At 33.9% G+C, this 10,548-nt stretch overlaps 1 protein-coding gene across 1 annotated transcript; it reads left to right on the plus strand.

Annotated features, from left to right (window-relative positions):
- Positions 1 to 2,024: 2,024 nt before the first annotated feature.
- Positions 2,025 to 10,512, plus strand: LOC125076318 (fibrinogen C domain-containing protein 1-like). The gene is made up of 9 exons (XM_047688423.1): positions 2,025 to 2,466; positions 6,333 to 6,335; positions 7,800 to 7,947; positions 8,027 to 8,122; positions 8,285 to 8,441; positions 8,522 to 8,786; positions 8,867 to 8,993; positions 9,919 to 10,078; positions 10,200 to 10,512. The coding sequence occupies exons 1-9, from the start codon at positions 2,025 to 2,027 to the stop codon at positions 10,344 to 10,346; spliced, it is 1,545 nt and encodes a 514-aa protein (XP_047544379.1). The 3' UTR covers positions 10,347 to 10,512.
- Positions 10,513 to 10,548: the final 36 nt, after the last annotated feature.

A 10,548-nucleotide genomic window follows, 5' to 3' on the forward strand; every position in this document is an offset into this window, starting at 1 on the left:
ATAAGATACACTAAAGTCACGGACAACAATCTTTGAAGATACTAAATAACCCGTTGTCTTTTACATTTGCCGGAGATTTTCCTGTGACAAAACACTGTAACAGCTGCATTATTTCTCTGTACTTTCTTTCTCTGATAAGTATAGCGTTTTAGGCTGGACCTTGGAGATCGCAACAGCGCTATATGGACTTTAATGCAGGGACTTTATTACTTTACTGGATAAGTATATGCCTATATAAACTTCACTAAGGCGGTACGCTATAACGGTAACTAAATTTGGATGAATATATGAAATTTAGACGAACATTTTTCTTGTATGATGTCTGATAAAATTTGATTGAAGTCTTCAATGGGTGCTCGAGTTTTGATGATATGTATTATTATCAAGCCTAGAAGCCGTTAGCACGATATTCGGTCAACATTATTTATTAAAGTATTTATTAATGTATCTTGGCAGGTACAATTCACGAGGATCCACGCTATTAATATCAATTTGTGCCACCTATTGGGTTCTTCCGAGGATGGAGTCATCAAGCAAGAAAGTTACTGCATTGAAAGATCTTTGTGACTTGGAGTATTGTCACTCGTTTGACTACCTTCTTGAATCTTGCCTTTTTGGTTCATTAAATAGGGCACAACAGCACTCGTGTGTACCACATATCCCCAAACTCTGATCACGGTTTTCGTTCCTATAACTTAACAAAGCCTTATATGCTAATCAATAAAAATATTTTCAAATATCATTGAAATATTTATAACAGGTAGGAAATAATTTAACGGTTTTAATTATTTAATTTTACTTTTCACAATATTATTAGATCTTGCGGTATCATAAAGAAGCAGTAATTTAGGTAATGATATTATTATCTAAATTACTGCATGCCTTTGACGACTATTATAAAAGCCACACCTATACAGCGGAGGTAGAAAGTCGAATCGAAAATAAAAGTATTTCTTTTATGTAAGTCTACGAACTTTTAAAGTCATCGGTTCACAATACACACGTTTGCATGATATAGTAATATCTTTTATACATTTAACAAAATTGGAGTGTCTGTTTGTAATATTAAAATAACCGCTGTATACTAAATGCATATGTATTTATACACGGTACATATACCAAAATAACATTTTTTACAATTGTTGTCTGTCTGTATGTTTGTTCCGGCTAATCTCTGAAACGGCTGAACCGATTTTGACGGGTCTTTCACTGGCAAATAGCTGATGTAATAAGGAGTAACTTTGGCTTTTATTTTAGAATTATATATAGAATAATAAAAAAAATATATGACGTACATTACCATGCAAATTTCCACCGAAAATTGGTTTGAACGTGATCTAGTAAGTAGTTTTTTTTAATACGTCATTAATTGTAAACCGCTACTTACCTATCATTCAATCAACTTAAATAATATAAATTGAGTTGATTGAATGCAAGTATCACTACAGGATAATATTTTTGGAAATATCTTGTAAACTGGAATATATATTAGCTTATTTAGCTATCACCAGCCTATATGGGCTCCCATATAGTTAGATCTAAAGCCCATCATTAAGCTACCTAATTATAATGTTTACATCGATCAAAGTAACAATGTCCGACTCGCACTTGGCCGCTTCTTATATATCTATTATATTGTGTATCTATGTATATATATAGATAAATATTTAAGGCAATGCGTGAAGGAAAGAATTTTTCTCTTTAAAAATAGAAATAAGATTTTTTAAGCCTTTATGAATGTGCAAAATATATTTTATAAAGAATAGATAAATAAATATTGTGTTTTTATATTCCGTAGAATAACAATAGATACTACTTATGGAAATTTACTCAAATAGCGGTAATCTTTTTTTTCTTTTTTCATCTGTTTTCACTGATTAATACTAATATTTAGTTAAAAAGTTCACAACAATGGAAAGTATAAGGACAAATGTTTTAAAATAAGTTACTCATATTTTTAAACATTCCATTCAAGATCATTTTATCTTGTTCGGTGAGTCTGGGATTAATTCGAAGTGGGTACGATGTGGACGACTTTAATATTTATTCTTTGGATTAACGGCATTTCCTCGGCTCGGAAAGAACTGCCACCAAAACGTGGAGAGAATTATGATGATGAATTAGAAAACATTTTTGCTAAGACCAACTATAATTATAGTAGGCTGCCAACGACTACAGAACGTATTGCAAAACCTGAAGTGGTTGTAGAAAAATTTGTAGAGACTTTGATGGCCAGCGAAAGGTATTTGAAATTGATAGAAACTGTGGAGGCTAAGGTAGTTCATTTGGAAACGATATTTCAAGAACGGACAAATACTATATTGAAATACTTGACTGAAGTATTAAGAGCTATGAAAACTAATCCAGTAGATGCACTTCAGAGTTCTCTACATTCACTTAAAAATGATCTGGATAAATTAAAACACGTGGTATCACATCAAAAAGACGAAAGTCCCAAATTGCGAGGTAAAGTATTTTTTATTTAATATGAAACTAATATTAAGTAATATAACTTTAATATTAAACAGCAATAACATATACATATATATGAGATGCACAATATTTCTTTTACTTTTTTAAAGTAGACCATTTTAGAGATATAACGTTAAGAAATTCTGGGTACAAATTTGACGTCCTTGTAGGTACTTTAATGACATTTTTTACTATGCGATATACATATGCTATGATTTCAAGAAGCTCCAAATTAATATAGTAAGAAACATGCTCCGGTTGTTGGGTCATATTGGTCGAATTAATTTCTCAGTGGAAGTACGGACTCGAGATGGCCCAGTGCTTAGAACACTTGAACTTTAATCGAAGATTGTAGGCTCAAACCAGGTTAAGCACCGCTGAATTATCATGTGCTTAATTTGTGCTTATAGTACATGTCATGAATTAGGTGACATATGTTAAAATGGAAATCTGTTAACATCATAACATTTGGTGAAATAAGCTACTAACATTATCCTCGAACGGAGAGGAGGCCTTATCCCGGCTGTGGTTTATCGGACTGTGAGAAATCGGAAGCACACCCAGTATTCGACACATGTGCATTTTTACTCAGCTGGCTCTCTGGTATCTAATAATATATAATATAGTGCATTGATAATGGTAACCGTTGCAAAAATCTAGCAAGACCATATCATGATTTCCTTAACAACAATAATTGTCCTGCCTCCGTATATCCAGAGTCATGGCAATCGGTGGAATGGTATAGAGGTTGAGTTGCAGCGCCATCTAACGGCGACTTAAAAGAAAGTGGATAGTATAAAATCATATCCATGATTACCTCAAAGTACTAACGGGTTACTCCGAACGAAAACTACTCCGATGAGTGGAAAAAGGGAAAGTTTATCATCCTTCTCTAGCATAGTGGCATAGGGCATAGTACGCTTCCCACAAGCTTAGCCTATCGCGTTGCTTTTCGACATTGTTCAGCTGTTCGGGTGTATGTCAATCTTACCTGCGCCTATGCGCGGTGTGGTTAGGATTCTACCTGAGTCATTGAATACAATGGAGTTTCCTCCGAATATGCGAGTAGTGGTGTCTTTCTTAGAAGTACAAAGCTGTCGCTTTGTTTATCAAAGGGCAAGACGTAGGCCAAGACAGTTCGACACCTGTTGTATCATATCGATTAGTCGTTCTGTATGGTTTCCACCTTGAATTAAGTGGTGAATCGCACCGCGATGGCCCGGTTGAAGTTGCACACCCACGAAAACCAAATTGAGGATCTAGGGTGCCTAAGTCCTCCGGCACCTGTTGAATGAGGCCTACGTCTTGTACAAACTCTGCTCAGTGTAGTACGGTTGCCAATCGATGCTTGCGCCAGATAGTAGGAGCTCAGAGGTATCAGATGCCACCACAGAAGATTTCGATTTGACATTTCACGTACACAATAATCGTAATGGCGGACATCACGAGATGAACGAACCCCCGACGGGCTAAATAAGCAGCTGCTGTTACCGATCATGAGCCTGACGACGACAACAATCAACAAATGATAGACAGAATAAATGTTATGTACCCAATATATATATATATATATATTCTCGCCTGTATCATTGGTAGAAAACCCCAAAATAAGAATTTAAAAAGCGCATAGATATGAGGCGAATAGTTTGACTAATTCGGTAGTTGAGTCAAAACTTATGAAAATTATGCGAGCTGAGAGAGCGTAGTAGGCTAATTCCAAAATGTCTTACTTATTTCTAACTTAGCTATTGAACTGTTTCTGTTTCTAAATTATATTTTAAATTTGTATTTTTGTTTTTATTTACATTGCGTATTGTTTTTAATTAATTTTGTGTTAATTTTAAAGAGCAAACTTTAGTCCGAATTCGTTCAAGTTCGAATAGGAATTTCTACCAGCGTCCTATGTGGTCACTTTATTTCGGTTGTTTTGAAATTAGTTCCTGGTTGTTAGACATTTTTGGAGAACTAAGAAAAGGGTTATGTTTTTAAAATAATATGCAGGACAAGTTTCATAATGATTTTTTTATGTTTTTAAAGCATTTTTGTGGAAAAAAATCAAAAAAATATTGAAAAAATATCTTTTTTTGGACTCGAATTTTTAAATTTGAATCGATTATTATTGTTTTAATATTGACAAATAACCTGTGTTTATTCGTTTTTAGAAATCAGAAGAAAAAATTGATTTTATTCTAAATTTTTTTTAAATTAAAGTTGCATTTTTGACTTATTTTTAAAAAATCTAAAAAACGTGATAACTCAAGGTTCAAATTATTGCAAATAGTTACCCCTATCACCTACTAACCGGAATACATCGAATTATCAATAACCCTGTATATAAATATAAACAAATCCACTAATTTTCTACATTTATGCGATTTTTGGTGTTGAAAACGTATACGACATTTTTCATTTTTAATGGTAGGCATATTGGCTTTGGCCGATTTTGTCACCCAAATATTAACCATCCCTTTGACCAATCAACCTTGAGAACTAAGATGTAATGTCTCTTGTGCCTGTAGTTACACTGGCTCACTCGCCCTTCAAACCGGAACACAACAATACTGAGTACTTTTGTTTGGCGGTAGAATGTCTGATGAGTGGGTGGTACCTACCCAAATAGGCTTGCATAAAGCCCTATCATCAATAATACAATACAAGAAAATAATAAATATTCGTGAATGCCATGCGATATATAAATATAGATTTATATATCTTATATAGATCTATAAAATTAAGTGGTGTTAATTACACTACTTATAACTCAAGAACGGATAAACCGTTTTGGCTGGTGAATAACGATCACTAGGTATTAGATTTAGTAGTTCAAACAAATATACCTCTGTTATATCCCTGAACATATGGAAGTTTATGATACATTAATGAAGGCAATTGATGATGGAAATGGTGGTTTATATTTCCTGGATGCCCCTGATGGAACTGGTAAGACGCAAATAAAATATCTATGGAAATATCTACGCAATGACTTGAGATGTTTTGGAGGTGCAACGATTTTACATACATACATCATACATACATACATACATCTGCCGAAGATTTTTTGGAGCGATTGCTAACTGTCGGTAATGGTCGAGTACCTGTCGACGAATCTAGCGGATCGATCTCATTTTTTCAGAATTTCCGTAAATTTGTCTCATCGAAAGATGAACTCATCAACAAAGTATTCCCAAACATCTTTACTAACCACAAAAATAATGAATGGTTGAATGAGCGAGCAATTTTGGCGGTTAATAATAAAGATGTAGATGATTTAAACTACATAATTTCCGATCAATTATACATTCACAAGGCCAATTTTTGAAAGTTAGTGGTCCGAATCTAGATAATTAATGTTTTTCCCATGGTCAATTATAAGTGGCATGTTCACGGGTCGGAAGAACAACTGCGTGATTTGTTCTTGCGCCTGATAATAAACCAAAAAATGTCGTCACTAAGTGCTTCACTGAAGAGTCCAACCTATGCACCAAAAGAATCATTAAAATACTTGATATTTTATATTTATTAAATAAATAAAAAAAATGAACTTAATAAAATCCAAAATCTGCTCATTTATTGCATCTAAGGTGGAACAAAGTTCGCCGGGTCAGCTAGAATCTAAATATATATGTTGATTCTCCGCGACAGAATTTACATTAGAAATCGGTAGAAGATTGACTTGTATAAAGTGACCGCTTGTCAAGATGTTCCTATCTGCAAGTGGTATTTTATATTGGGAAATTGAAACGGATCTCGAGACAATAAAAAATATAACAGAAGGATCTTATTCTCCTGTAAAATCTATTTGCTATGACATGTGTCAAAAATGGCAAAAATGGAAAGTAACTGTATGTAAACATGCGAAGTATGTATTCATGAATAGGTGTTAATTTTTTTGTATACTTTCGTATAGCCCTATTTACAATTTATAGATACCACAGAGCAGTAACTTGAATTAAATTTATTTCTATTTAAAATAACTAACATAAAATATAAATTGTTAAATTTATAATTATACAGTAGTTTTATTTGTATTAATACATATACATAAATATACTGTGATTAACGAGGCGGTACCGGAGATATCGGGCACAGACAATATTACTTTTACTCTTGCTACAAAATGCGGGGTATGTTATGTTTATAAATAATGTGGACGAATTGATATTATATTTGTTTTACTTTTATAAACAATCGCGGGAAAATTCTTGCCAATTCACTCACGGATAAGAAGTATGTGTATTTGTCAAAGTATACAATTGGTGCTGTTTTTGTTTAGTTAACTATAAACTTTTCACGGTGATGAAGATGCGGCATCGCGTCAGTCGTTTTGAATTATTCCTTTTAATTACATCTCAACATGGTTTCAAATTATAAACTATTTTCAATAACTCTTGTCTTTAGTGTTGTATCAGGAGAATTCCATCGGGAAAAGCATGGTAAACGAAAACAAGAGCGGTACGACAAAACGTTGTGGAAAAAAGAATACGAAAACGAATTAAATGAGGCAATGCTAGTTCCAAATAGGGCAAAAAATGTTACTAGATTTGCTCAATCAGCGACTGATAACGAAGTTGTCATAGAAAAACTTATGGAAACAATAACGGCAAGTGAAAAACATTTAAAAAAAATGGAAAGTATCGATTTCAGATTAAACAGACTGGACATAGAAGTTCACGAAAAGACCGATAAAATATTAAAGCAACTGATGGATATTACAACCGCTATAGATAATCTAAACTATAACGAAAAAATGGAAGCTATATTAGGTCCCTTTAGAACTGATATAGAACAAATAAAATCGATGTTAGAAAATCAAAAACGATCTTATGTTAGAGATTCAAATGGTATGCTCATTTATATGCTTAAACATAGTGTCTAAAATTAAATTGCGTCGTAATAATACCATAAAATTTTCCTGTGTTTAAATTGCATTTATAATATATTTCGTGTATAGCGGTGAAATAAATATCGTGTGGAAACTATCTACCGGATAATAAATAATCTGCTATAAGTGTATTCACCAAGCCAGTCCAGCAGCTTGAAATTTACAGGCATTTAGTTATTTCTAGGAAAACAATAAACATTTCTGTATTAATATTTATAGTCCTAATTTTTATTAATTATTGGATGTTTCACAATTTATAGTTTTATCAAAATGGATACGTATCTTGGATACGTACCTTAGAAAAAAAACAAATTACTTTATATGCTTTTAAATAACGATGTGTAAGCTTAAGTCATGCCTCGTTATGTGGTGACGACACATAAACAAATAATAAATTGTACTACAAGGTGAGGTTAATTGTTAAAGATTGTTTGTAATGTTTCAGCGGATACAGACTGCCATTTGGAGACAGCTTTAGATAATCGTCTTTCGTTTTTGGAAATGCACATGAAGTCACTTGCGAGCAACGTGGAAGTTATATTGAATGTGATATCGGAGGTCAAAAACAGACAACGTTCTCGAAATATTAATGAGTATTTCTTATTTTCACTCTTAAATGTATCTTTAATTATGATAAAGGTTTATTCAAAATAAAAACTCTCTATTTAACAGTTCAGATCAAATTGGACGTACGCTGGACCCTACCAATTTGATTACCGAGTTCCGACGAGTTTTACAAGAGCAAAAATCTAAAAAATGCGATTGCAGGTTCGTTACATTAACTTTGATTCAAATCATTTATATTAAGAGTACAATTCTATATTGTATTATTAGTATTTATTTTACAGTTTTAATTAAAAAGTAACCTATCACGCATTAGACACGAGCATCTTACTCTAAGATTGATTCATTTGTCTGTTTATTGTTTAGATTAGGCCGTGTAGACCGCTCAGAACGATATCCAACCGATTGTCAGGAAATTCAAGCGCAAGGATTCAATGTGACCGGTATTTACAAGATCAAACCTGATGATACAGAACCCTTTTACGTTCTTTGTGATCTGAACTCTGCAGGCGGCGGCTGGACGGTAATATAAACAAAATGCCTTTTGTTGAAATTGTATTCAAATTTTGATTTTAAACGTAAACAAAATATTAACATTCATAGGTGATACAAAATAGATTCGACGGATCTCAAGACTTTTACAAAAATTGGGTAGAATATAAGCACGGATTTGGAAATCTTGCAGGCGAATTTTGGCTCGGCTTAGAAAAGATATATTATCTGACAAACCAGAAGTTGTACGAGTTGAGAGTAGAAATGGAAGCACAACATGGACAAGAAGTATCTGCTACATATTCGGTGTTTACGTTGGGGCCGGAATATGAAGGATATCGTATAAGCACACTTGGAACATTTCGTGGCAATGCTGGTGACATAAATGTGTACAATCTTAAATTACTTAAAGGCCAAATAAAACGGTATATATTTATGGTCGATTTACGCTTGCAGGAGACTCACTATCATACCACGCGGGACAGAAATTTTCTACATACGACTCTGACAATGACGAATGGAAGGACGGATCATGCTCTATAGAGCATGGGGGAGCTTGGTGGTATAAGGAATGTGACAAGAGGTAAGAAAGTAAAAGGTATTGCATTAAAATATAAAAAAGGTAAATATTTAAAACGTTTTGGACTTACCTAATCAAGAAGTGCTATGCCGATTGATGTAAAATAATATAAGTTGAAGGTACCTACTATTACGATGCTTTACTTTAAGTCCTAATGTTGGTATGTTGGTTCTTCGCACGGGGCTTAAGATATAGGATGTCATCCTGGGATGCGTGAGGTGCATGCCTCGCGTCTTCTTCATCGGACGACCCTAAGCACTATGGCAGCAGGTTTGGCCTCGAGTTGCTATACGTACGAGTAATTATATCAAGGAAAGCAAATGACCTTGGTGCCCTGGATGGAAGAACTGCGTGTTAAAAAATGCCGCTATGGTATAAAGTTGCCTATCCCTAAGTTGTCCCTGTTATCCTAAGTCTAGCCCTGTTTGTGCTAGTAAAATGATTGAAATTTTTACATTTTCAGTAGCCACCCAGACTTTGAAAGTGGGCAGGGTTGGAGTCAAGAAAATAATTAATACTTTAAATGCCCTTGGCCTATGGAAGATTGCAGTCCCAATTAATCAGAATAATATACTTTATTCGAGTAGACTTTTACAAGTACTTACATTTTTCATCGTCATCGGTTCGGAATGTAGGTTCTACTGAAAAGGACCGGCAAGAAACTCAATAGTTACTGCTTGAAACTTTCAGTAATCCATATTGGATAAAAAAATAGCGCCAATTTTTTGCCACCCCAGGCCGTGTCCATTTCGACTTATAGGTACATCCCTCATTTGTAGGAGCGTATACATCTTCAATACGTCAGTACGCCTAATCTCTCATTTCATTATCTTATCTTATAAAGCAACGTTACAACAATACTCCTTAAGTGCTTATTTTTAAAATCGTTAATAATTGTATTCATTCTTATTAAGCTTTTTACTTTTAGTAATTTGAATGGCAAATATTTAATAACTGCCGAGGAGAGTAATGGACAGTCCATTTACTGGGTATCCTTCAATGGCCCCACATCACCCCTCTATAAAACCCGAATGATGATCAGGCCTTTGCCAGCGAGTCGACCGATGGACTATAGCGAAAAACCACGGGTAAATGATTACTTTAAATTAGTTCCTTCTCGATCTAGTATGATTTTAAATATTATTCGCTTATGGTCGCGTTTTTTTCAAAATTTGAAAACTTTAAAATCAATTATAACAAATGTTTCAGATTAATTTGGACAGTCTCAAATCACAAAACGACAAGAAACATGTCCGCGGGAAAGACGCGAAGAGCTCGTACGATGTGGTGCGCGGCCGCATGCCTTACCGCTACGACGTACTACACCCCGACGGATTCTTCCCTAATTATACATGAACAAATACAAAAGCAATTAATTTGAACAATGCACAACAATTGTCATTTATTAATATTTATCTATCTTTCCATGATCGGGCAGTTTTTCTAAAAATATCAAGATTTTTGTACTTTCAGTAGTTATCAGTAATGAGCCAGTTAATATGACCTACCAGTCAAAATGCTTATGTGGTGTAGTTTCGGTAATTTAAACTTTAATGTT

The sequence above is a fragment of the Vanessa atalanta genome, chromosome Z (assembly GCF_905147765.1).
Source record: "Vanessa atalanta chromosome Z, ilVanAtal1.2, whole genome shotgun sequence".
Taxonomy (NCBI): domain Eukaryota; kingdom Metazoa; phylum Arthropoda; class Insecta; order Lepidoptera; family Nymphalidae; genus Vanessa; species Vanessa atalanta.

Excerpts from the sequence above, each read along its gene's own strand:
- LOC125076318 (XM_047688423.1), top strand. The coding sequence starts at position 2,025 with ATGTGGACGACTTTAATATTTATTCTTTGGATTAACGGCATTTCCTCG. Across the intron at positions 8,994-9,918 it reads TATAAGGAATGTGACAAGAG|TAATTTGAATGGCAAATATT; the intron begins GTAAGAAAGTAA and ends TTTTACTTTTAG. Across the intron at positions 10,079-10,199 it reads ACTATAGCGAAAAACCACGG|ATTAATTTGGACAGTCTCAA; the intron begins GTAAATGATTAC and ends CAAATGTTTCAG.